The sequence below is a fragment of the Brassica rapa genome, chromosome A01 (genome assembly GCF_000309985.2).
Source record: "Brassica rapa cultivar Chiifu-401-42 chromosome A01, CAAS_Brap_v3.01, whole genome shotgun sequence".
NCBI classification, from domain to species: Eukaryota; Viridiplantae; Streptophyta; class Magnoliopsida; order Brassicales; family Brassicaceae; genus Brassica; species Brassica rapa.
In genome coordinates, this window is record NC_024795.2 from 17,818,715 (window position 1) to 17,846,595 (window position 27,881).

Below are 27,881 nucleotides of genomic sequence, written 5' to 3' on the forward strand. Positions count from 1 at the left end.
AAAATAAAAATCTAAACACAGACTCGAACTAGTTTACACGGGACAGACAGACACAACAACCAAAATCGCTATCATGAAGCTCCACCAAGTCCGCAACAACAGCTTGCCGCGAAAGAATGAGCCAAGTTCAACCGAAAGTCGAGACCCCGGTAATTTTGGCCTCCCCAATGATTCGCTTTTAAAGATAATGACCCATCCGAGAACAGCTTGCCGAGGCTTTATAGCAGCAACCCACACGAACAGACAGTATCAGCAGAGGCCTTACCTTCCGCAACAACTAAAACCGCACATTTATTAGACCCGGGAACAGCCTGTACACGATGCCGCTCCGAGCTAAACGGGTTGCTCCCTCCGTACCTCCCACACCGAGCCCAGCATCCACGCAATTGTCAAGCACACCACCACACAAAGCTCAATCAAACCTATGTGATGCTGGGATGTGAGCTAAGACTAAGCGTTAGGAAGTGGCGGTCAATGACCCGAAAACCATCACACTCCCATCATCAACGAGAACCGACGAACTGAAATTGTACCGGTTTCTAGTAGCCATGCAATCGCCAATTTCAACGAGGTTAAATTATATTACAAAGCTCGGGATTTAATTTAGGAAAATAATCAAGATTATGATTTTTGTAAAGGTTTAACGATTTTATTTAAGAATTTTTAAAATTTAATTTAAAGATACATATGTATAAATATTATGTGTAATCCATATGGAAAAACATATATTCAAGAAATCACTAGGCAGTAACTACACGCTCTCTAAAAGACTAGCGCCTAGGCGGAAACTAGGCTTTAACGAATTACTGATTTATTTTATATACATTTTACGTTTATCTAAGATATTTTAGTATTGATGTTTAATTATAAATTTATTTTGATGAATAATCAAAATTAAAATATACAAAACAAAAGAAATTAGAAAATTTTATAAAATTTTACTAATATTATTATTTAATCTAACAGATTTGTACTAATTTAAATCATTTTTTAACCGCTTTAGAATGGTTTAAACCGATTTGAAATGGTTTAAACCAATTTAAGTCTTATAAATTGGATTTTAAGAAAATTGTTTCTGTTAGAGGGGATTTGCCGCCTATAGACTGCCTTTAAACAATGTCCCATGAAATAGTACGTATGGTTGTATGCAATTATGATTTGAATGCACTAGTTGATTATTTTTTTTTGCAAATGGAATCTTTTACGATGGTATTAGATGGAATGGTTTTAGTTTCATTTTTGTTAATTATGTCACATATAGTTTGTTTCAGATAGTGAAGTGTTGGTATGCAACATGTCATACGTAAATCTTTCATATTGTTAATGAATGAATACTTCTAATGATTGTGAACTGACATGTGTATTGTGTGTCTCGGATTTGGAATGGATGATTTAAGCTTGTGAAGTAGATTTTCCAAAATTATATGTGAACCAGTAGGCCGTAAACCAATAAATAACCATTTCAACTTCTAGTGAATAGAGCTGATTAAAACAACTTTAGATGATGAGCAGTTGGAGATGTTGTATGCTCCACAGTTTGGGAAAGTTATAGCATGGTATCAGATGGAATAGTGTTTGGGTTTTGCGTATGTTCATCTTTTTTGGCATGCCCATCATTTTTGTTTGTCGACCCGTTGAGGATGATTCCAAGTATCATGAATATCAACCATATTTAATCCAATCTAATTAGAAACTATTGATGAGTTTCATGCTATTTTGCATCCAATGCTCAACTTACCAATTCACATATGTAAATATAAAACACTATGCATGTAAAATGGAATAGACCATCCATGTTGTACTATTTGAAAATGATCTATACTAGTATCTTCTATATTATACATAACTTCATCAGGGGCGTCTCCATTGTTGCTCCCCCTCCTGTGCGAAGTGGTGTTTGCATTTCATCTTCCTTTAATGAGAGCCTCTCATATGTCAACTTCTAGAAGATGTTGCCATAACCACCGAAAGACCATTCCATACCAAATGACCCACCCCTTCCTCCAAAAACATGTCGTTATTTATGGGCGAAGTAAATGCTTAATTTGGCGGTTGTAAAGGAGCCGATGAAAGTAAAAAAAAAAAGAGTTTGATCTTTGTATATAGATTGGAGGAAGAATTGGATTTCAACGATACATATTGTATCTACTCCACAACCGTCGCCACCCATCATCTCTTCACCTCATGACACTATTTTAATGTACTAATTTTTTGTTCTAATCTATTTGGAGAATGTAGAATATAGTAGAATTTTATAGTAAATAAGCATGTGTTATATTTTGTTGTTGTAGCACTGATATGAATCGATTGGTTTATGTCTTGATCAAAACTAAGAATTTACAAATGACAACATATTAGGGCTATGTTCTTGAAAATCAAGGATTGTCAAGACAATGTTTAATATCATAAACAAGTAAAGATTATAATGTGAACCAGTAATGACTGTATTATTTCTAGAGGATGTATATATTTTTTGTATCGGGTACTTATGTATGCAGTAATGAAGTGGGAATGTAGTATTATATTACTGATTTGAATATCAAAAATCATGTTTTATCATGTCTACTTGTGCTTATGCGTCAAAATCATCACTTTTCCCACTATCAAAAGTCCCTATTTATCATATCCACATGTGCTTCAACTTCATCATTTCTATCTTGTCACCGGTAAATTGTAACTGCAGAAGATATTAATCAAAAAATATGACTACATTTTCATGGGTTTGGTTACGTCAAAATGATTGTTATATTCTTTATATGTAATTAGAAATTGGTTAGTGTTTTTTTTTGATGAAATTTCAAATTTATTGAACTATCAAAAGAATGTTATTTACAACTCAAAACCTTTAAGAACTGAAAACTATTCTATAAATGTGATGTTCTACTACTGTGTTGTTACTTCAAACAATCTTCTCAATAACCCTTCCAGCTTATGGTTAGGCTTGTACTTGAAAGAGCAGATCATGTTCTTCATCGCCCTATATATGAGCCCCCGTAAACAGTCTGTGGAAACTCTCGGATTCTGATGTCTTCTAGCGTTTCTTTCTCTCCAAATATGATAGATTGTAGTCTGAAACAAGAGTTTAGCCAGACATGAATCCGTTCCTTTCACTTCCATTCTCTGCAAGCGCTGCAACGTCCACTGCCAATCCGGGTTTATCCCACTTGCTACAAGATTTCGAGCCAATATCTCCCATACTGTATAGGAGTAAGGACATGCGAAGAGAGATGGTCTCTTGTCTCATCTCTTTCTCCACGTAACTCACATCCCTGTATCAGTTCCCATTGTCTCATCCTGTCTCCTGTAGACAACCTGTTTTTTTTACAGCTAACCAAGTAATGAAAGCGTATCGAGGAACTCCTGGTGGAAATTGGTTAGTTTACCAGTTCTTTATTTTTAATCCATGTAACAAACATTCTAAGTTAGTTATATATACATCTTCAACATAAGAGTATCACAAAAAAATTTCTTATACAATTGAGGAACTATGTTAATCTTGTGGCAAATCAACTTAGTAATATAGTAACTTTTGTTCAAAGCTCTTGGCCAGTGGGTGTCAGATCTATGGTGGTTCCACCGCTAAAGATTAAAATTGGAACAATTTTTTTTAAAAAAAATATGTGTAAAAAGTGATTGGCCTCCACAACCAAGGTCAACAAGAGAAAATGCGACAAGTGATTGACCAGTCATTTTCTAGGGAAATTTGCCAAAACTAACCCACAACTTGATTTTAATCCCAAACATATACCCAAACCTGAATCAAATGCAAAACTAACTTAAAAGCCTTGTGAAATTACAGTCCAGCCCCTTGTGACCAAACAAAAAAAAAACAGGAGCTATTTTTTTTACGAATATAGCCTTAGTAAGTCGTCTTAGTCGTCTGAGATGTTGAAAGTCGTCTGGACAACTTCAAAGTAAGTCTTCTGGTGTAGCTGATCTTAAAAATAATTTAAAAATTTTTTTAAAAAATATTTTGATAAGCGAAAAATTAAAATCATGTAATTATAAACAGTTTTAAGAGATATAAATTAAAATATAACAAAATTGAATTGTTTTTGACATAGATGAGTGTAGGTAGTGAATCATGGTATTCTTTGGTCTAGGGTTTGGGAACATATGTTATAGTAGTGTATGTATTCTTAGGATTAGATTTTGGAAAGCTTGAATGTTTTTTTAAAAAAATATTTTTTTACCTATACGTGTTTATTTTTGTATATAGTAAACACTTTTGAAGTTTAATTTGATTTTATGAAGTGTTTAGTTAGTTAATTAAGTTTAGGGGTTATGTTTAGGGTCTAGACGACTTACATTTCAGTCGTTTGGTGAAGAAATTAAAACAGACGACTTACATGTAAGTCGTCCAAATATTCCCGCCTAAAATTTTTTTAAAAATTATTTTTCCGCTTAAATAATTTAAACCAAACGACTTACTTGTAAGTCGTCTGGAAAGTGTTCTATTTTAGTTTCCCGCTAAAAATATTTTAATTTACCGCTAAAAATATTAAACTCTTCTGGACGACTTACAAGTAAGTCGTCTAGTAAGTCGTCTGAATCAAAAATATTTAACCTAATTGGATTTTTTGTCTCCCTATATAAAGAAAAAATTACACATTTTCTCTCCTCTTCTCCAATGACTGTAACAAAAATGTAATGTTCATCATTCTAAAATTCTTCAACCTCTCTCTAATCTCTTTGACTTGAAAACACCAAACTTTATATGAATTTTTCAGTTTTGTCTCATGTATTTCTTAATAATTTATCTCTTTTGCAGGTTTTTAATCAAATGGTACTCATCTTCCACTAATTTAAAGGTAGATCTATTAATTTTAGATATGTATTTTTGTGTGTTCTATATAGGTAGATTTATCTAATCGTCCACTCATTTTCTCAGTTTTTAAATCATTTGAACGTTTTTGGATATGCAGGTTTTTCAGATCTGGATTTGATATGCAGGTTTTTCAGATCTGGAAGACTTCTGGGACGACTTACATATTAGTTGTCTAAAATATAATGCACTAGACTGGACTTCGTGGAAGTCGTCTGGACTTCTTGGAAGTCTTCTAACGAAGTCTCCCTTTCATAATAGATCTGAGTGTTTTGATAAGTTTTTATGTCTGATTTTTCTTCATTTGGTAACTTCTTGTTGTATAAAGTTCTTACTTTTTTTTCCAAACTAAAACTCTCCAAACCCACTCTAATCTCTTTGACTTCAAAACACCAAATTTTATATGAATTTTTCAGTTTTCTCTCATGTCTTTCTTACTAATCTATCTTTTTTGCAGGTTTTTAATCAGATGGTACTCATCTTTCACTCATTTAAAGATAGATCTATTAATTTTAGATATGTATTTTTGTGTGTTCTATAAAGTTAGATTTATCTAATCTTCCACTCATTTTCTCTGTTTTTAAGTCATATGAATGTTTTTGGATATGCAGGTTTTTCAGATCTGGATTTGATATGCAGGTTTTTCAGATCTGGAAGACTTCTGGGATGACTTTCCTGGAAGTCGTCTGGACTTCCTGGAAGTCGTCTGGACTTCCTAGAAGTCGTCTGGACTTCCTGGATGTCTTCTGACAAAGTCTTCTTCCTTATCAAGTGAAGTCCAAGCTTGTCTTTGTAGAGGAATGATCTATAATAGTTTTGTTTGTGGTATGTTTTGTGAAATGCATGTCTACTCTTTTAGTTGTGAATTTTTTGTAAAATCAGTAATAATGTTTCCCAAGATGTAATACATGTGCTAACAATGTGTTTACACATTTACAAATCAATGAAATAATAGACTTCAGTATCCTTTTTCTTATCTTTGGATCTCTCATATGCAATAATAAACTCCAATGGCCTTTTTCTCATCTTAATAAACAAGAATGTTGGAAGCTTCATATTGATACAACATTTTAAGAAGCATTTTAACCCTTCTTCCAACTCATAACAATAATCATCATTAGTATCTATAACAATAATACTTAAGAGATGGAAACAAACAATAGTAACTAGTCAAGGCATATCATATTTTTTATTTGAAAACTTAGTCAAATTTAGTAAAACTAAGGGACAGAACATATTTTGTAAATATGAGTTTTACATATCATGAAGTTACTTATCACTCTTAAAAATACAAGTTATTCAAAAACTAGCATAGAAAACTTAAAAACTAGTGGAGAAGACTTCTCGGATCAGGTAGAAACTTTAATTAACGTGAATGTTGGTAACCTCATAAATATCACCAATTAAGTTATAAATTTCATTCAGTAGCCCAATTATTCATTAATAAACATGAATTAACAAGAAAATGTTAAAAAGTCTTTATAGTTTTAGAGAAAATGCAAGTTTATTAAACATTGACGCAGACGACATCCACGGAGGTCATCTAGTAGACTCCCAGAGAAGTCGTCCATTTAGGTCGACGCGGACGACTTCAATCTAAGTATTCCAGACGACTAAAATATAAGTCGTCTGGTCAACGCAGAGGTTATTTTTGAAATTGACTTTGAAATCTATTATTTTAGACGACTGAAAAATAAGTCGTCTACTTTTGTTTGGTTAAAAAAACTCCAAAAAAGCTAGACGACTTACATTTCAGTCGTCATAGGTTAATTTTGCATTTGACTAGATTATTTCAGAAGTTTGACTTTCCTGGACGACTTACATTTCAGTCGTCTCGTGAAAATTAAAATATCAATATTTTTTAAAAACTAGACGACTTACAATTAAGTCGTCATAGGTTAGTTTTGCAATTGAAAAAAAAACTTTAATATTTAATTATATATAAACGACTTACAATTCAGTCGTCCGTGAGACGACTTACTTGTAAGTCGTCCAGGATTTACGAGGTTTGACCAGAATCTCGGAATAAAATCCTGGATGACTTACATGTAAGTCGTCGGGTGGATGACTGAATTGTAAGTCGTCTGGGTATAATTAAATATTGAAGTTTTTTTTTCAATTGCAAAACTAACCTATAACGACTTAATTGTAAGTAGTTTAGTGTTAATAAAATATTGATATTTCAATTTTCACCAGACGACTGAAATGTAAGTTGTCCGGGAAAGTCAAACTTCTGAAATAATCCAGTCAAATGCAAAACTAACCTATGACCACTGAAATGTAAGTCGTCTAGGTTCTTTGGAGATTTTTTTGTAACCAAACAAAATCAGACGACTTAACTTTCAGTCAACATATTTCAAAGTCAATAGCAAAAATAACCTTTACGTTGACCAGACGACTTCCAGGTAAGTCGTCTACAGCCAGACATAAGCCAGATCTGGACGAACAGATCTGAAAAAAAACACGATTTCATACCTTAAATTGGTGAGATAACTTCCTTAGCACACATAAGGCTTCTCCAAGAACACATAATCTTAAACGAAAGTGACCCACCCAGAATTGTTAGCTTCTTTGACTCTATGAACCATAAAAAATGTAGAATCAAAATCTTGGGTTTTTTTAGCTTAATGTGGAGAGAAAGTGAGAGAGATATTGTGTTTAGTTCATAAGAATGGAGAAAGAAGAAGGGTAAATCAATTTTGAGAGCATTAAGAGCTTCAAATTGGTTGTTCATGGTGGTTAGGGTATTGATGACAATGGCAATTTTGTAATTACTTGAAGATGATGAGGGTGAGAGAGTAAAAATATCGTTTTCAAAAATAAAAAATAAAAAAAATTGATGGCATTTTCTTAAATTATATAAACTTGTGGGGTGAATAGGGCATAACTAATTTCCAAAAAAAGGAGGTTAGTTTTGTGTTTGACTTTGAGTTCTAGGTCAATTTTGCAAAAAGCCCCATTTTCTATAACAATATATTTGTATTTTAAGTTTTAACCAAATAAAATATTTGAGCCAGTTTATATCCTCTTCTATATTAATTGAAATGCCACTTAAATGACTTGTTAATCATATGTGAAATTTTTAAAGAAATTGTTATAATCTGATTGATTGATGATCTTAGATTTTTAGTTATTTTAATCATGCTTAAAAAGGCAATTCTAGAACCATTTAATATTAATTGCCATATAATCTTACATATATTTATTATAGTAGCTAATTGTAACAATTATAGAAAGCCTATATAATGCTGCATAATTTCTTTTATCATTTATTTATAAACTATATAAAGTAAATTTTACAAAAGTAACTCATACAAAAATACAACATATTTGTTTTCTTATTACAAATCAGTGTTAAAATATAATGTTTTCCTATATTAGTTGTAATAGACGTATATAATTCATTATATTAACTATTAAACAGGTTTATAAATTATATACATGAGTTTAAAATCATTCTAATGATTAATATATCATTTTTAAGAATTTTAAAAAGTTATTTATACTAATTCATTTCTAATAAGTTTTTTTAAATCATCAATAATGAATATTTTATAATCAATAAGAGTTTACAAAATACTTTATAAAGATTTATAAAACAATTTATAAGGAATAATATATCATTTCGAGAAGCTTTTGAAACTATTTATGAAGATTAACATGTTTGTAAATTATTTAAAATAAAACCATCAGTAAGTATTTATAAAACTATTTATGGTCTTAAATCATTGTGAAAGCTTATAAATTATTTATAAGAGATAATAACTTCTTCTCTTACTTTATAAAATCATTTATTAGGATTTGTGAAGTTATTTATAATGAGTTTAAATTTCTGTGAAATTATTTAATTAACTAGAGGATATTCCGAGCCTATGGAAGAACTTAGACTAATCTATAAGTGAAGGTGCAACTGATGAAATTTTTTTTCCCGGTATTCAGATGTGCCAAAAACAAAGGCACATATCCATGTTGAAGTCCATGAATAATGAGACTTAGTTTCACGCAGCATGTCGATCAAACCTGAAACGTGTTGGCATTTCAAGTTATTATTCTTACCACTCCACCAAAAGGTCCCACATATATATAGTTATGTTCCTTCTTAATATTTTTTGTGTGTTTATACTTTAGTTCTAATCGTGGATTTTTCTGGCACATGAATTCATGTTTTTATAAAAGAAATTATACGAAAAATTGATCTACAAACCTATTAAACTATATATATATATATATATATATATATACATACACTTCTTATTTTTAATGGAAGAAAATCTTAATCAGTTATATATGACTGTTGATAAAAAAATCTTATTAAACATTACAAAAAATTATACTTATACTTTAAAAAGTAATAAAATAATCAAAATAAATAAATATATAAAATAATTTATTGAGAAAATATCTACCAAATAATTTTGAAAAACAAAAAGTATATATATTATAACGTACCAAAAACATAAAAATATTATATTATATTTTTAAAACATTTGTACCTCTGAATTCGCGGACATTCAACCACCTAGTTTATAATAATATCAGTTTAGTTTTTAAAGATATTATATGTATTTCTCAATTCTAAAAAAAAAAATAATGTATAATATTATATTACATTATTTAAAGAATATAAAATAAGACTACATAACATAAATATATTTTTTTAAATTTTCTTTGTTGAAATCAATATGTTGTTTGATTGTTGTACTTGATTCACATATTTGCATAGTTATTTGTGATAGATGAATAATTATATTTTTATTATCAGTAAATAATATATATTTATTATATAAAATAAGAAAAATAAAATTATTTACTTTTAAAACAAATTTGTCTTATGTTGGGGACTCGGTTATAAACATATTATATTCGAATGAAACATTTTTACAGTTATCAATCTTCTTAACAGTCAAAAAACAAATTTGAATATCAAAACAATATCTCATACGATCTCTTTGTGGAATAACTGCTCTGAAGAAATTGAATTTATGCATCAAAAAGGACTGGAAATAAATGTGCAGATGTGTTATCTAAGTCAACTTTACAAAATACTATTCATAGTTCATATATCATTTATGTCCATCCTATTTTTTTGTCCATCCTTTCTTAAACATCTTGAAATAACTAATGCTAATTAATAATAAACTTTTGGCTGGCAAAAAAAATTAAATTTGTCTAATTATCGCTTAGTTTGTCTAAATGATATATATGTATTTCTCAATTCTAAAAAAATAATGTATAATACTTTATTACATTATTTAAAGAATATAAAATAAGACTACCTAACATAAATATATTTTTTAAGTTGTTTTTGTGGAAATCATTATGTTGTTTGATTGTTGTACTTGACTCACAAATTTGCATATATGTTTGTGATAGATGAATAACTATATTTTTTAATATCAGTAAATAATATATATTTATTATATAATATAAAAAAAATGAAATTATTTACTTTTTAAACAAAGTTGTCTCATGTTGGGGATTCAGTTATAAACATATAATATTCGAAGGAGACATTTTTACAGTTATCAATCTTCTTAACAGTCAAGAAACAAATCTGAATATCAAAACAATATTTTATAAGATCTCTTTGTGGAATAACTGCTCTAAAGAAATTGAATTTAAGCATCAAAAATGACTGGAAATGATGCGCACATGTGTTATTTAAGCCAGCTTTACAAATTACTACTATTCATAGTTCATATATCATTTAAGTCCATCACTTCTTAAACATCTTAAAATAACTTATGCTAATTAATAATAAACTTTTGGCTGGCAAAAAAAAATCAAATTTGTCTAATTATCGCTTAAATATTTTATTAATATTATCTAAGAAGCTTTCAATTGATATCATAGTTTAATTTTTATTAGTTCTTTTTGTTAATTTTAGAGTTTTTTGTATTTAAGATTTTTTTCCATATTAATCTTATATTTCTTTCACATAATATATATATGTCATAAAAATAACAATCAAATCAGTTTTACTTATTTATTATTTTGTTTTTAATGAAAATACACTTTTTATATAATTTAATTTAAAATAAAATTATATATTAATTTGTTGTATTCTAACAATTTGATTGATTTAATTAATTTGCTTTGGTGGATAACTTAAAAAGTTTTCATATGAATCGGGGAAAGCAAACTTATGTTGTTATATTATATTTATTTGTGTATATGGAATCTATATATAATGCTAGTGTAATAAAGAAAGAATATTTTTTTTTGTAACTTCAAAAAGATACATTATTACAATTTGAAATTAATCAAAATTGAATAAAATCGTAATTAAATAAATCTAATTGTTTTTTTTATCTTGTTTAGTTGGATTCTCATGAAAAGAAATCGATAGGTTAAACAAATGTTTCAAAATTTGTTGTGTTATTGTTTTGTCTATAAATTAAAAAAATTATTGAATTGATATATTTAATTATTGCACCCTTAAATAATATTTTATTAAGACATTAGAGAACTATGTTTTGAGTTGTTTTGTCAAAATTGTACAAAAATCTATGCTTTTTCATATTTGTCACGAAATTTTTTATGTTAAACTTACTTTTACAAAATTCTTAACTTTGTCACGAAAAAAAAAATCTATGCTTTTTCATATTTGTCAATGTTCTCACACTTTCAAAGAATATATTAGCTTAGTCACTTACTTATTTTTTTTTTACAAAACAAAGTATCGGAGTCTTGAAAGTTGAAACCATATTATTGTAAATGTACATAAGAGTTTGTGATTACATATTTAGTGGTTTTTATATATGTGTCCAATGAAGTTTCAATGGCTTAGTGATATCTGCCCTATATGTATGTCATAATAACCCGGGTTCGATATTTTCATTTGCATTGTTTTTCATTTTTTACGAAAAAATAAATGAGATGACGTGGCAACTTCGGACTCTCTGATTGGACGATTTTTTGTGCCTACGTGGACACTCTAAGAGGAGCTTATATCCCCTTTTAGTATAGTGTATAGATATTTTTATTTGGGTTCGGTTCAATTTAACATGAAACCGGCTCTTATTATGGCTTTATAGTCCAATGATCGCTTCCATATATGTTTAAATGCAAATCAATCTAAATAAATGTCATTTTTTCTACAATTACTTCCTGGCAATCTAAAGATAAATAGCAACGATGCTTTTCTGCATGCTAAATGTTTGCTTCTCATATGCTTCGTCTTAATAAGTCTCATCAAACTGTCCTCATCGTTCTACAGTACACTGTTGACATTTTAACAAGCTAAAGTTTTAACCGGACATGAAGTTTGAGTGGCCTCATTTGAGCTAAATATGTTCTTCTCCCATTTGAGCTTTTTGCTTGAATCTTTATAAACCAATGTTTCAAGAAAAAACAGGAACTGGTTCTTGTTTAGTTAGTTAGATCTTGTGGTCACACTACTACCGGTTTCCTAAGACAGGTTTTGAATGTGATTTTAAGGGACAAGAAATAGCTGCAGTGGAGGAGAAACTAAAGTCTAAGGTCAGCATCATTAAGGAAAGATATAACGAGGTGGAGAAAGAGTTTAGTTTGGACAAACAGCTTCTAGAAGCTTCAAGAGAGAGCCATGAGAGGCTGGAAAAGGAAGTACAATTTCTACAGGAAGAAAGAGATTTAGCAATCTCTCAATCAACTCAGAGACTGACTGCATCAGATAAAGAGAATGTTTTGAAAGATCTCAACGTGGAAGTGAAGAAAAGAAAAGAGATGGTAGAAGAGATTAAGCAAATCAGCTTCACTTTAGCTACCAGGCAGAAGTCTCTAGTGACTTTTCACAATGAAATCGAATCCAAAATGCGGAAATTAACCACTCAAAATCCGAAATACAAGTAGCAGAAACAGCTCTCCGTACTTATGTTTAATCCATTGCTATAATTAGCTTATGTAGTGTACCCAATCCAAAAAAAAATTGTTCAATCAAATTTTCAAACCGAACTGAACAAAAATAGTGGAATTGGAAACCGAAGACAACATTATATAATCAAGATATGGCGTAATTCACTTTTTTATATCTCAAAAAAAAAACTAAAAGCCAAAAACGATGCAACACCTAAAAAATTGTTCAGATATTGAAAACCGTACAAAGCACTGCATATTATGCAAAAAAATTGTTGTGCAAAAGGTTTTGCTTTGAATACAAAGACTAATAAACTTAGAAAGCGAAAACTTTAAACCGAAATAGATCCAGATCCGAAATTAAACATCTCATTAGTACTGTTAAAAATTTTCCACTAATTTGTGATCTTTTCGAACAAACAAATTATTTTCCACTATCTTTTCGAACAAACAAATTACTTAACAAAAGAAATTGAAAAATCAAATTTATTTAATAAAAGAATTTGAAAAATCGTGAACGGCAGGATTCGAACCTGCGCGGGCAAAGCCCACATGATTTCTAGTCATGCCCGATAACCACTCCGGCACGTCCACATTTCGTTCGACGTACTAAATATGTAATTAATATATAATAGTGTCTATGTTGCAAATTAAATCGGGCTTAATTGAGCCCAAGATTAGTGGGAAGATGAGAGAAATGATTGTCGGACACAAACTTCTAAAATGGTAATAAACAAGAAAGTACAGAGTCAACGGTCAGAACGTTGACCAAATCTCTCTCTCTCTCTCTCCACCCGAATCTCACCGGCGATCGTCGTTTGCTCACCCACAAATCTGAATCGTATCCAATACTCACAGTGGTAAGCCCTCTGCAAATTCCCATTGTCCGAGCTCAATCTCAACATCGATCAAATATTTAATTTTAGTTCCTGCTCTTCTGTGAAGCTTTTGATAAAATAGTAAACTCGAGTGATCTGAAACAGTAACTTATTTAATTCACTATTAACAGATAACAAATAGACGTTAAAGACTCTAAGATCAAAGAGGGATCATATTTTTGATCTTTCAAGCTCAAGAAACGTGTTCTTGAATATAGTCATTTTCAGTTTCTTTCTAAAAATGTTATTGCATAACTTGTCTGAAGGAAGAATGGCGACTCCGGTTGATCCACCAAATGGAGTTAGGAACCAAGGGAAGCATTACTTCTCTATGTGGCAAACACTCTTCGAGATCGACACCAAATACGTTCCCATCAAACCCATAGGCCGTGGCGCGTACGGTGTAGTCTGCTCTTCCGTCAACAGAGAGACTAACGAGAGAGTAGCGATCAAGAAGATCCACAATGTGTTTCAGAACAGGATCGATGCGTTGAGGACACTTCGTGAACTAAAGCTACTACGTCATCTTCGACATGACAATGTGATTGCTCTTAAAGATGTAATGATGGCTAATCATAAAAGAACCTTTAAAGATGTGTATCTTGTTTACGAGCTCATGGATACTGATCTTCACCAGATTATCAAGTCTTCTCAAGTGTTGAGTAATGACCATTGCCAATACTTCTTGTTCCAGGTATGAGGTTTTGCGTGTTCTTTTTTCGTGTTGTTTCGGGGAGTTTCACCTCTTTGCCAGGAACCTAAGCGATGTAAATAACTCCTTCCAACGAGAATTGAACCCGAGTAGCGGAATGCCTACTAGATACTCCTTTACCACTAGACCAACAGCTCGTTGGTTTTTCGTGTTGTTTTGTCTTATTGATTTTGTTTCTTTTTTTTTTTGTGTAGCTGCTTCGAGGGCTGAAGTATATTCATTCAGCCAACATTCTCCATCGGGATTTGAAACCAGGTAACCTCCTCGTGAACGCAAACTGCGACTTAAAGATATGTGACTTTGGTTTAGCGCGCATGAGCAACACCAAAGGTCAGTTCATGACTGAGTATGTTGTGACTCGATGGTACCGAGCACCGGAGCTTCTCCTCTGTTGTGACAACTATGGAACCTCCATCGATGTCTGGTCGGTTGGATGCATATTCGCCGAGCTTCTTGGAAGAAAACCGATATTCCCGGGGACAGAATGTCTTAACCAGATTAAGCTCATCATTAACATTTTGGGGAGCCAGAAAGAGGAAGATCTCGAGTTTATCGATAACCCGAAAGCCAAAAGATACATAGAGTCTCTCCCTTACTCACCGGGGATATCATTCTCTCGTCTTTACCCGAATGCGAATGTTCTAGCCATTGATCTGCTTCAGAAGATGCTCGTTCTTGACCCTTCCAAGAGGATTAGTGTCGTGGAAGCGCTTCAGCATCCTTACATGGCGCCTTTGTACGACCCAAATGCAAATCCTCCTGCTCAAGTTCCTATTGATCTCGATGTAGATGAAGATGAGGATTTGGGGGCGGAGATGATAAGAGAGTTGATGTGGGAGGAAATGGTTCATTATCATCCAGAAACTGTTAACTCTGAGCTCTGATCTTAAGTATTATGAAGATAACTTCAGAGAGATCTTTCAACTACTTTTTAATAAAGTTTGGTTCATGTTTGCTTGTTACAGTGTTGTTACTAATAGTGTGTCGAAGAGGAGGAACAAAAAAGTTTTAATTACGTGATTTATTTGTGTCATGGAAGCTCTGTTTTGCTTTCCTGGATATAAACTAAAATGTCTGTAACATTTGTACATAAAAGTTCTGTTTTCTTTATCATATTTTTGTCTTTAAAATTTATTGTTCACGCTAGCTGTTTTTTTTTGTCAAAACTGATTTATTTATTTAGGCTTAATCCAGTACATGATGAAACGGAAGGTCCAAAAGAAACCTAAACGAAGCCCAATCGACAATCTAAAATAGATAAAGATTAACAAAAAACCACCACATGTTTACTGGAGGTTTGAGAATGGGAAGGTACGGATGCACGCGTCTCAACCAGTGTCTCTCACCTGCTAACGAACGCACCGATCATATGTACATATCTGAATCAGTTTTCGACCCTTTTTTTTTCTTTTGTTTCCACCAACGTAACTCTATTTGCAGTTTTCGTTGAATACTGATGATTATATAATCTCCTTGAGCTCATCGGTATCTTGAAGCCCTAAAAACTCAAATAGATCTAAATAACAGATCATTCGCCAAAACACCGTCAAATGAAAACTCCATTTCTATTTAGTGTCCTAAGTTCACCGAGTAAATTTACCAACTACAATTTACGACCATGCAGAGAAACTACTTCCTTGTTGTTCAACTGTTCAAGAGGAAGAAAAAACATGTTTTTTTCTAACAGCATGATAAACATGTTTCTACCATTTAAATTTTAATTGCCAAAAATACATTTGTAACACGTAGTAATACACTAATACTGAATAAAAAAAAAACTGTTTTAGTAAATAAAACATATACATAGTTCAATTCCAATTCTAGTAAATAAAAAATCAGTTCATTTTCCTAATAATTTTCAACGATGCTTGGAATGTTCCAATACAGTGTTATAGATTAAATATATTTTTGACTTTCAGACCTACTCATGAATTCAAACTTTTTTTTCAAACTTACTATTTAACCTGCGTTAAAATTGGCTTAATTGGTTGTGATTTGTCAATAAGTACCTAATCAATTGTATTTCACGAAATCAACTCTATTTTATATTGATATAAGAGAATAAATCTGTAGGTAAAGAACAAACCCTTTTTCAAAAAAAAAAATCGGTGGGAAAAGGCAATATATGCCATTTTATTATTTTAAATATTTCATCGTTTAGCAATTTCACTATCTACATTATTAAAACGAGAGACTTTTTTGATATGTTATACTATTTATAACAGTGTCATATATGCCAAATAACTAAAAAAAATTGAGATATTATTTATAACATATAAATTTTAATAATATATGCCAAATAACTAAAATTGACATAAAAAGTTTTTTGGCTTAAATATGAGTGACCATTCCGGTACCCACTCGGATTCGGTTCGGATCTATTCGGGTTTCGGGTTTTCGGAGTTAAAGATTTTAGTCTTATTCGAGTATTTATAAATTTTGTTTTGGATCTTCACGGATCGGTTGGGTTCGGATAATCCATTTAATTTTTTTTTTTAATTTAAAAATTCATACATATTTCAAAATTTTCAAAATATAAAATAAAGAGTTGACATGTGACAAATCATTTTTCAAATAATGTCTAGGACATAAGTTAGTTAAAATTAGTTCATAGATATTCATAACAAAAATATAAAGATCTGGGAAACCTATATTCTTAACACAAAAAATCATTTATTAAAAACATTTAAAGAGTTTCTACTCATATTATCCATTACATAATGGATATTCTTAACAACAGAAAATCTAAATATGACTACGAATACTTCATTTTTTTTCTGTAATGAAACTAAATAAGGAAAAATTAAATCTTAAAATATTAAAAATTTTAAATCCATTTATTTACACAATATGTGAAAATATACTGTTGAATATAATTCAATTTAATAACTTATAAACATTTTTATATTAGGTCCTAGGGTTAGCCTGTGCTTCGCGTGGGAAGCTTATTATCATTATATCTTTTAATATTTGTTTTAATTTTCAAATTTTAGTTTTATTTGATATATTAATCATTATTTATTAGCTATGTAGTTGTTATTTTTTATTTTTTTCTATTATTTTCAATTTTCTTCTTTTTGTTGTAGAATAAATTTCTAATAGGTTTATTGAAATGGTTTAAATGATACTATATTGGGAAAATTGCTAAAAGAGAACAAAAAACAAGGTTATTGTCCCCTTGGTACAAAACCAACATGAAGTTGTCTCAATAGTATAATTTTTTTTTATAATCCCAAAACTAACCCTATATTTAATCTAATTAAATACAATTTAAAAGTTAATTTGAATTTCTTAAAAAAGTTAATGGAAAAAAGGAAAATAAAACATTTGAAAGGCAATCGGAAAAAAAAAAGGGTATAGATATGCATCATAGAGAACAAGAGTTTGTGAGAAGAATCAAAAGAAAAACTATGGAAAAACCATAGATTGATGAAGAAGAGAAAGGAGAATCGTTTTTTTTTTTTTTTTTCAAGTAAAATCGACCATAACACGTTTTAGGAAGTTAGAATATTTTTAGGAGATTTTTAGAATATTTCCTTAACCGAAATTTCATTAATTTTCACAAAAATCAGGTATTCTTATCCGTAGAAGGCGACTTCTAAAAGTTTAGAAGAATGATAAAAATTCTGAATACACTTTTTACTTTGAATAGACGTAAGAGTACATTGTAGAAAACACATTTTCAAAAATTTAGAATACTTTATAAAAGTAGAAGATGCATTCGGAAGAAAAGTGGATACCTTTATGATTAGTAGAATGCACATTCCTCTTTTTTTAAAATTTAGTAAATAGTAAAATGGACGTTCTAAAAGAAGTAGATGAACGTGTTTATTTTAGAAATTGTTTTCCACTATACCATTTTTCGTAGAAGACGCACTCTATTTTTAGTAGAACGTATTTTAAAAATCTTATTTACCAAGTTTTTGAACAAAAGAAAATTACCAGCTTGTGTATATGGATGTTTTATTAATTGTTTATATTTTTAATAAATTTTTTGATTAATAAAATTATTTATTTCATTAGTTTTCAGAAATACAAGAGGTAAAAAAGAGAAAAAATGGATAAATTTGGTTTTATACCAAAGGGACAACAACCTTGTTTTTTGTTCTTTTTTAGCAATTTTCTCTACTATATTTTACTTTTCTTACATCGATGCATATTTCTAATATATTTAAAGAGTATTTACAATATTAAATATAACTACTAGATTTTCATATTTCTAATTTATTTACATATATTAAAAGTTTTACAGATGATATAAACTATGTTGAATTTATTCTAAGGAAAAATATATGCTATAAGATAGTTATTAGTTAGACGTCTCACGAACCAACACTGATTTAGCGAAAAAATAATTTAGAACGATACTTCATTTCGAAGTCAACCAATAGACCAGCTTGCAAAAAATAGAATGCTAGCCCAGCTATTAAATGACTAAAGCAAGTTTGTAATGGACAGATTTTGATATCATTCAGTTCAAAACTCGATGAATATTCCTAATGAGACAACACTGTTGGGATTCTTGAGTATTTGAGCTTCATCAATTACAGCATACTGCCACCGAATCTGAGAAAGGAAGTCTTGATCCATCAATGCTATAGCATACGTTGTAAACAACACATTAAATAGTAAAAGATTCCTGGAACGAAACAAACAGAACAATATAATTACACACAGCTGATAAACCCTTAGAGTTCTTATTGACATAATCATGCATTACCTTACGAAAATTCCTATGGCAATCTTTATCACCAACATACCTAAGAACTTCATGTTCTGGAGTGAACCTTTTGTCTCTTCAACCCAACCATCCGTTACGCTCAAAGGACAAAGCACAACTGCCAAAAATAAAGACACAACATCAAGAACTTGTCTTTAAGAAGCAGATCTCATTTGACTCACAAAATGGCCTTCGCAATCCTTGATGAAACTTTAGATAACTCAAAAAATAAATAGCTTGTAGAGTTTTCCCCAACCCCATCTGCTCAATCTGTAGATTAGACTCAACATGGATACAATCACAAAGATAGCGTTTCGGAAAAAAAGTGGTGGTACCACGTATCCTGCAATCATAATAGAAAAGTTGAAATAATTGGTTTAAATTTTTGAGTTTCGGTTTGTATTGGAAGAAAAAGGGCGGATAGTTACCGAGAAGGACATTGACGCTGAGTAGATATTTGTATATAAGCGAAGAGACTCCTTCAACTTGGTGAGGCTTTAGAGTCACTGTGATTCCAAACTCTCTGCAATCGGGATGAAAGTTGATCTTAGTTGTATGCAATGGAAGTGACATGAAGAGATCTTCATGATCTAAAAACCAAACTTTTGATGACATGGAGGAGAGCTTAAACAATTTTCAGATGCATTAGCTGTGCCAAAGAGACAGAGAAGCAATTAGAGATCAAAGGAAAAAAAGTTCACATTTTTGCATATAAGAAAGAGCTTAAAACTGAGATAATACTGATGATGCGTCGTAAAGCTGAAAAGGATCAAACAGTGCAAATAAGTCTGGTTGAAACTGAAGCAGCCATATACTTTGAACCAATTGAAGAAACCCTTACTGCTCATCTAAAACACAAAATCGGGTTTCTCAATCTAGGGTAAAATGCAATCAAATCGAAACACGAAAACACAAAATCATAGTTTCATTATATATTAAGAATATATCATATTGTGCTCCACTAAGAGAAGAATAAACTAACCGGTTAGAGGAGTGACGATGATTGACGGCGAAGGCGAAGAAGGAAATGGCGACTGCAAAACACGAACAAATACAAACAAAAACAAAAGCAACAAATGTATGTGAAATCAAGAGTAAAGATGATGATGTTCTACGGAAAGTAAGGTTTACCTTTTATAGGATTAGAGACACCGCCTTACAGATCGAAACAAAGCATTGAAGACGACATAGTGGGGGATTCAATCATTGGGAGTAAACACGAAGCCATAACTCGGACCGTTTCATATCGTAGGGAGAAGTGCAAACGTCAACTCGTCGCCGTAACACGAAGAAGAGAGACGATCTTCGTTTATTCGATCAAAAAATTAGGTTTGGAGCGTGGAATCAATCTAACCGGGCCGGATACACCTTCCAGTTTCAGATCCCAACCACACAAACGCAAAAGAAGCCCATGACAGAAGAATTTAAATGAAACGCTGCACTTTGCAGAACGAGACATGTGTCGCTTCCAGAAACTTCGATTTTGTGACTTGGAATCCTATGTGGCAACTTCAGGAGTGAATATAACACTCCTTTATATATAGAGATTTAAAGAAAAATGTTTATAATTGTCATGATTGAATTATCTTAAAGTTAATATTTTTAATTAAGATTTATAAATTGGTTAATCATATTTAAAATAAAAATAAAAAAAACTTAGGCGCTCAGCGCAGATTAAAATTTTAGTTGATATTATTCTAGAAGAATGTTATTATTATGGGAAAATAATTACATGAACACTGTATGATGAAGAATTCTTTTTTTTAATAAGAATCTTTTAATTTTGGGGAAATTTCATGTTTACCACTTTTATGATATAATTATTCATCTTTACCACCAATAAAGGGATATTTTCAAAATACATTTTTCATTAAGTGGCAAAAGACTCATATACTTTTGTTCTATATATATATATATATATAATTATTTAATAAATAAAAAATAATAATTTTTGTGTTTTCAAATTATATTTTTTCAAATTCGAAATTTTTCTAAATTTTTTTCACTTTTTTTTTGAAAAGTATGTTTGAAACTATTTTTATTTTTTTGAAGTATCTATTTATACATTTATTAGAATCCTAAATTTCTCTTTCGAAAAATGAAAGTAAAAGCGATTAGTGTAAACATAAAAACTAGGATTATAAATATGATATTTGTGGCAATTTCCTTTACTTTTGTATATTAATAAGAGTCAGCAAAAAAATGATGTTAAACTTTGTCCAAAGAAAAAAAAACACTAAACAAATCAATGAGATAAAGTTTCTAGAATATAGAGCCAAATAGATAGAAAGTGTTTAGAAGACCAGGTCAAGTCATGAAATTCTTATCATCACGTCTAACCTGATTCATGCATTTCATGTCATGTGATCTGAACGGAACTCATACCAAATCATGTCATTGATCTAGATTTTTGAATATTTTAAGGTTTTTTTTTTGTCGACGGTGATTTTAAGGTATATTTGAATTTTTAAAACCCTTACATAATTTAAATGGTATATGAACTGAACCAAACCTATAAAAAAAATTATAAATACTCGTATAAAATTTAATTATTTAGCTCCAAATACAGAAACTCGAATAGATCTAAACAAAATTTGAAAGGTACCCAAATATTTTAAATAAAATTTTATATTTGTTGCATTTATAAAATATTTTCTACAAAAGCTACTATTATTTATGAAAAATATTTAATGATATTGAATATATATATATATAAGATATATATATATATATATTATTTTTAAATTTATATAGTATTTTGGATCCTTTTTGTTTCATTTTTTTCATTCAAACATATTTATTTGACCGCTAAATCCACTTGATCCACACTTATACCAATAGACCCGGTTGATACAATCTTATTTTGTTTGCCGCTTTTCTCATCCAGAGCCATTATCTCGTCAATTCATCTTGCTATTGATATTTTTTACTATTTATACTAGATGATGATGTCACGTACCAGCGTAATTTGATTAACTACAAAAAACACTAAAATCCTAAATTGTTAAATTTTTTGTAATTTCATGAAAAATTGCTAAAAATATCACATTCATAATACCCCTTTTTGTGTTTGCTTTAACCACTTTTACTCTCAATTTTAAAGAAAAAAAAACATTTATAATCATATAATTAATAATCTAAATTTAGGGTTTAGAGTTGGGGGTGGAGTAGTGTTTTTGGAATGTAGAGTTTAGAATTCTAATAAGGGAAATTGCCACAAATAGCACATTCATAGTACCACTTTTCATGTTTACAATAATCATTTTTTTCCTCATTTTTAATGAAGGGTAAAAGACAATTATATTCTTAGGGTTAACTAATCTAGACTTAGGGTTTAGAGTTGATTGATGGGGTAGGGTTTTTGGAATGTAAAATTTAGGATTCTAATAAATATAAAAATAAATACTTAAAAAATATATAAAATATTTTAAAAAATAGTTTCAAACATAATTTTTGTTTTTCAAAAAGAAATTTGAAAAAAAAATAAAAAAATTCAAAAAAAGTAAAAAAAAAATTATAAAAAAGTTCGAATTCGAAAAAATATAATTCAAAAATATAAAAAAAAATTACTTCTTTTATTTTTATTTATTTTTAATTTTTTTATTTAAATAATGGTTTATTATATAAAAATAACAAGGACATAAGAGTCTTTTGCCACTTAATGAAGAAGGTATTTTTGAAAATATTTCTTTAGTGGTGGTAAAAATGAAAAGTGGTATCATAAAAGTGGTAAACATGTAATTTTCCCTTCTAATAAATATATCAATAAATACTTAAAAATTCTAACAATTTTAAATAGTTTCAAAATAATTTTCGAATTTCAAAAAAATAAAAAAATAAAAAATAAAAACAATTTTGAAAAATCAAAAAAAAAAATTTAAAAAGTTTGAATTTGAAAAATTATAATTCGAAAACATGAAAAAAAAAACACTTTTATTTTTAAAATTTTTATTATTTATTTAGATAATTATTGGAAAAAAATATATTGAGCAAGGGTATAAAAGTCTATTGCTTTTTAATGAAGAATATATTTTCGAAAATGTTTATTTAGTGGTGATAAACATGATATTTAACTAATATTTGTATGATACCAAAAGTGGAGAGGGCGACAAGGATGACGGAACTAAGGCCGATAAGTCTTTGTAATGTTGGCTACAAGATCATATCGAAAGTTTTGTGTCAAAGATTGAAAAGTTGTCTTCCCAGGTTAATTTCAGAAACACAATCGGCTTTTGTGGCAGGAAGGCTAATTTCGGATAATATTCTTATTGCACAGGAAATGTTTCATGGTTTGAGAGCCAATAAGTCTTGTCAGAATAATTTTATGGCAATTAAAACAGATATGAGCAAGGCTTATGATCGGATAGAGTGGAATTTCATTGAGGCTCTCCTTTACAAAATGGGTTTTGATTCTCACTGGATCAAATGAATGCTAGCCCAGCTATTAAATGACTAAAGCAAGTTTGTAATGGACAGATTTTGATATCATTCAGTTCAAAACTCGATGAACATTCCTAATGAGACAACACTGTTGGGATTCTTGAGTATTTGAGCTTCATCAATTACAGCATACTGCCACCGAATCTGAGAAAGGAAGTCTTGATCCATCAATGCTATAGCATACGTTGTAAACAACACATTAAATAGTAACAAAGATTCCTGGAACGAAACAAACAGAACAATATAATTACACACAGCTGATAAACCCTTAGAGTTCTTATTGACATAATCATGCATTACCTTACGAAAATTCCTATGGCAATCTTTATCACCAACATACCTAAGAACTTCATGTTCTGGAGTGAACCTTTTGTCTCTTCAACCCAACCATCCGTTACGCTCAAAGGACAAAGCACAACTGCCAAAAATAAAGACACAACATCAAGAACTTGTCTTTAAGAAGCAGATCTCATTTGACTCACAAAATGGCCTTCGCAATCCTTGATGAAACTTTAGATAACTCAAAAAATAAATAGCTTGTAGAGTTTTCCCCAACCCCATCTGCTCAATCTGTAGATTAGACTCAACATGGATACAATCACAAAGACAGCGTTTCGGAAAAAAAGTGGTGGTACCACGTATCCTGCAATCATAATAGAAAAGATGAAATAATTGGTTTAAATTTTTGAGTTTCGGTTTGTATTGGAAGAAAAAGGGCGGATAGTTACCGAGAAGGACATTGACGCTGAGTAGATATTTGTATATAAGCGAAGAGACTCCTTCAACTTGGTGAGGCTTTAGAGTCACTGTGATTCCAAACTCTCTGCAATCGGGATGAAAGTTGATCTTAGTTGTATGCAATGGAAGTGACATGAAGAGATCTTCATGATCTAAAAACCAAACTTTTGATGACATGGAGGAGAGCTTAAACAATTTTCAGATGCATTAGCTGTGCCAAAGAGACAGAGAAGCAATTAGAGATCAAAGGAAAAAAAGTTCACATTTTTGCATATAAGAAAGAGAAAAAGACTAGGATAGCACTAAACCAAGTTTTTGTTCCCAAAGTAGCACTCAAGGCTCAAAGTCACAAAAATAGGTTTCATTAAAGAGGTAAATATACACTTATACCCCTTGGGTTAATTAATCCAAACCTTAGGGTTTAGAGTTAAGGGGGTGGGGTTTTGGAATTAGGGTTTAAAATTTTATAAAAAATAAATACTAAAATAAAAAAATAAAAAATTTTAAAACAGTTTCAAAAATTATTTTTAAATTATAAAAGAAAATTTGAAAAAAAAAAAAATTTCAAAAAAAAAAATTTGAAAAAAATTTATAAAATTTCGAATCTGAAAACATATAATCTGAAACTATAAAAAAAATTTATTTATTTTTTTTTTATTTTATTTTATTTTATTTTATTTTTGTTTATTTAATTTTAAACCAAGAGTATTAGGGATATTTTACCCTTTAATGAATGTCATTTTTGTGACTTTCTCCTTCTAGTGCTATTTTTGAGACATAAACTTTAAAATGTGCTATTATTGACAATTGCCCTATAAGAAAGAGCTTAAAACTGAGATAATACTGATGATGCGTCGTAAAGCTGAAAAGGATCAAACAGTGCAAATAAGTCTGGTTGAAACTGAAGCAGCCATATACTTTGAACCAATTGAAGAAACCCTTACTGCTCATCTAAAACACAAAATCGGGTTTCTCAATCTAGGGTAAAATGCAATCAAATCGAAACACGAAAACACAAAATCATAGTTTCATTATATATTAAGAATATATCATATTGTGCTCCACTAAGAGAAGAATAAACTAACCGGTTAGAGGAGTGACGATGATTGACGGCGAAGGCGAAGAAGGAAATGGCGACTGCAAAACACGAACAAATACAAACAAAAACAAAAGCAACAAATGTATGTGAAATCAAGAGTAAAGATGATGATGTTCTACGGAAAGTAAGGTTTACCTTTTATAGGATTAGAGACACCGCCTTACAGATCGAAACAAAGCATTGAAGACGACATAGTGGGGGATTCAATCATTGGGAGTAAACACGAAGCCATAACTCGGACCGTTTCATATCGTAGGGAGAAGTGCAAACGTCAACTCGTCGCCGTAACACGAAGAAGAGAGACGATCTTCGTTTATTCGATCAAAAAATTAGGTTTGGAGCGTGGAATCAATCTAACCGGGCCGGATACACCTTCCAGTTTCAGATCCCAACCACACAAACGCAAAAGAAGCCCATGACAGAAGAATTTAAATGAAACGCTGCACTTTGCAGAACGAGACATGTGTCGCTTCCAGAAACTTCGATTTTGTGACTTGGAATCCTATGTGGCAACTTCAGGAGTGAATATAACACTCCTTTATATATAGAGATTTAAAGAAAAATGTTTATAATTGTCATGATTGAATTATCTTAAAGTTAATATTTTTAATTAAGATTTATAAATTGGTTAATCATATTTAAAATAAAAATAAAAAAAACTTAGGCGCTCAGCGCAGATTAAAATTTTAGTTGATATTATTCTAGAAGAATGTTATTATTATGGGAAAATAATTACATGAACACTGTATGATGAAGAATTCTTTTTTTTAATAAGAATCTTTTAATTTTGGGGAAATTTCATCTTTACCACCAATAAAGGGATATTTTCAAAATACATTTTTCATTAAGTGACAAAAGACTCATATACTTTTGTTCTATATATATATATATATAATTATTTAATAAATAAAAAATAATAATTTTTGTGTTTTCAAATTATATTTTTTCAAATTCGAAATTTTTCTAAATTTTTTTCACTTTTTTTTTTGAAAAGTATGTTTGAAACTATTTTTATTTTTTTGAAGTATCTATTTATACATTTATTAGAATCCTAAATTTCTCTTTCGAAAAATGAAAGTAAAAGCGATTAGTGTAAACATAAAAACTAGGATTATAAATATGATATTTGTGGCAATTTCCTTTACTTTTGTATATTAATAAGAGTCAGCAAAAAAATGATGTTAAACTTTGTCCAAAGAAAAAAAAACACTAAACAAATCAATGAGATAAAGTTTCTAGAATATAGAGCCAAATAGATAGAAAGTGTTTAGAAGACCAGGTCAAGTCATGAAATTCTTATCATCACGTCTAACCTGATTCATGCATTTCATGTCATGTGATCTGAACGGAACTCATACCAAATCATGTCATTGATCTAGATTTTTGAATATTTTAAGGTTTTTTTTTTGTCGACGGTGATTTTAAGGTATATTTGAATTTTTAAAACCCTTACATAATTTAAATGGTATATGAACTGAACCAAACCTATAAAAAAAATTATAAATACTCGTATAAAATTTAATTATTTAGCTCCAAATACAGAAACTCGAATAGATCTAAACAAAATTTGAAAGGTACCCAAATATTTTAAATAAAATTTTATATTTGTTGCATTTATAAAATATTTTCTACAAAAGCTACTATTATTTATGAAAAATATTTAATGATATTGAATATATATATATAAAGATATATATATAAAGATATATATATATATATATATATATATTATTTTTAAATTTATATAGTATTTTGGATCCTTTTTGTTTCATTTTTTTCATTCAAACATATTTATTTGACCGCTAAATCCACTTGATCCACACTTATACCAATAGACCCGGTTGATACAATCTTATTTTGTTTGCCGCTTTTCTCATCCAGAGCCATTATCTCGTCAATTCATCTTGCTATTGATATTTTTTACTATTTATACTAGATGATGATGTCACGTACTAGCGTAATTTGATTAACTACAAAAAACACTAAAATCCTAAATTGTTAAATTTTTTGTAATTTCATGAAAAATTGCTAAAAATATCACATTCATAATACCACTTTTTGTGTTTGCTTTAACCACTTTTACTCTCAATTTTAAAGAAAAAAAAAACATTTATAATCATATAATTAATAATCTAAATTTAGGGTTTAGAGTTGGGGGTGGAGTAGTGTTTTTGGAATGTAGAGTTTAGAATTCTAATAAGGGAAATTGCCACAAATAGCACATTCATAGTACCACTTTTCATGTTTACAATAATCATTTTTTTCCTCATTTTTAATGAAGGGTAAAAGACAATTATATTCTTAGGGTTAACTAATCTAGTCTTAGGGTTTAGAGTTGATTGATGGGGTAGGATTTTTGGAATGTAAAATTTAGGATTCTAATAAATATAAAAATAAATACTTAAAAAATATATAAAATATTTTAAAAAATAGTTTCAAACATAATTTTTGTTTTTCAAAAAGAAATTTGAAAAAAAAATAAAAAAAGTAAAAAAAAAATTATAAAAAAGTTCGAATTCGAAAAAATATAATTCAAAAATATAAAAAAAATTACTTCTTTTATTTTTTTTACTTTTTATTTTTTATTTATTTTTAATTTTTTTATTTAAATAATGGTTTATTATATAAAAATA

General features: G+C 29.7%; 3 protein-coding genes and 1 non-coding gene across 40 annotated transcripts; 1 reads left to right on the plus strand and 3 right to left on the minus strand.

Annotated features, from left to right (window-relative positions):
- The first annotated feature begins 13,114 nt into the window (after positions 1 to 13,114).
- Positions 13,115 to 15,392, plus strand: LOC103829020 (mitogen-activated protein kinase 2). Its single transcript, XM_009104676.3, has 3 exons — positions 13,115 to 13,521; positions 13,806 to 14,233; positions 14,446 to 15,392. The coding sequence occupies exons 2-3, from the start codon at positions 13,811 to 13,813 to the stop codon at positions 15,133 to 15,135; spliced, it is 1,113 nt and encodes a 370-aa protein (XP_009102924.1). The 5' UTR covers positions 13,115 to 13,521; positions 13,806 to 13,810; the 3' UTR covers positions 15,136 to 15,392.
- On the minus strand, positions 13,174 to 13,255 carry TRNAS-AGA. Its single transcript has one exon. It is a non-coding gene; the product is annotated as a tRNA-Ser (tRNA).
- Positions 15,393 to 18,439: 3,047 nt separating the features above from the next.
- On the minus strand, positions 18,440 to 22,342 carry LOC117125680 (probable helicase CHR10). 17 transcript variants are annotated; one of them, XM_033278257.1, is made up of 8 exons: positions 20,103 to 22,341; positions 19,954 to 20,005; positions 19,813 to 19,819; positions 19,575 to 19,620; positions 19,400 to 19,494; positions 19,228 to 19,314; positions 18,972 to 19,089; positions 18,541 to 18,890 (listed from the first exon to the last, which is right to left on the minus strand). In XM_033278257.1, the coding sequence occupies exons 3-8, from the start codon at positions 19,817 to 19,819 to the stop codon at positions 18,728 to 18,730; spliced, it is 516 nt and encodes a 171-aa protein (XP_033134148.1). In that variant the 5' UTR covers positions 19,954 to 20,005; positions 20,103 to 22,341; the 3' UTR covers positions 18,541 to 18,727. The 17 variants fall into 17 exon arrangements, 6 of the variants coding, with proteins under 6 accessions (XP_033134151.1, XP_033134154.1, XP_033134148.1 ...); XM_033278254.1 differs by having other exon boundaries at positions 19,400 to 19,620; positions 19,713 to 19,819; positions 20,103 to 20,979; XR_004450683.1 differs by having other exon boundaries at positions 18,440 to 18,817; positions 18,977 to 19,089; positions 19,154 to 19,314; ... (1 more) ...; positions 19,713 to 19,819; positions 19,954 to 22,327.
- A 480-nt stretch (positions 22,343 to 22,822) lies between these two features.
- Positions 22,823 to 27,555, minus strand: LOC103829035 (probable helicase CHR10). Of its 21 annotated transcripts, XM_033278312.1 has the most exons (8): positions 25,384 to 27,555; positions 25,235 to 25,286; positions 25,094 to 25,100; positions 24,315 to 24,360; positions 24,140 to 24,234; positions 23,968 to 24,054; positions 23,712 to 23,829; positions 23,421 to 23,630 (listed from the first exon to the last, which is right to left on the minus strand). In XM_033278312.1, the coding sequence occupies exons 3-8, from the start codon at positions 25,098 to 25,100 to the stop codon at positions 23,585 to 23,587; spliced, it is 399 nt and encodes a 132-aa protein (XP_033134203.1). In that variant the 5' UTR covers positions 25,235 to 25,286; positions 25,384 to 27,555; the 3' UTR covers positions 23,421 to 23,584. The 21 variants fall into 21 exon arrangements, 5 of the variants coding, with proteins under 5 accessions (XP_033134203.1, XP_033134202.1, XP_033134199.1 ...); XM_033278311.1 differs by having other exon boundaries at positions 25,235 to 27,555; XR_004450725.1 differs by having other exon boundaries at positions 22,823 to 23,630; positions 23,752 to 23,829; positions 23,894 to 23,981; ... (1 more) ...; positions 24,994 to 25,100; positions 25,235 to 27,551.
- Between the last annotated feature and the right edge of the window lie 326 nt (positions 27,556 to 27,881).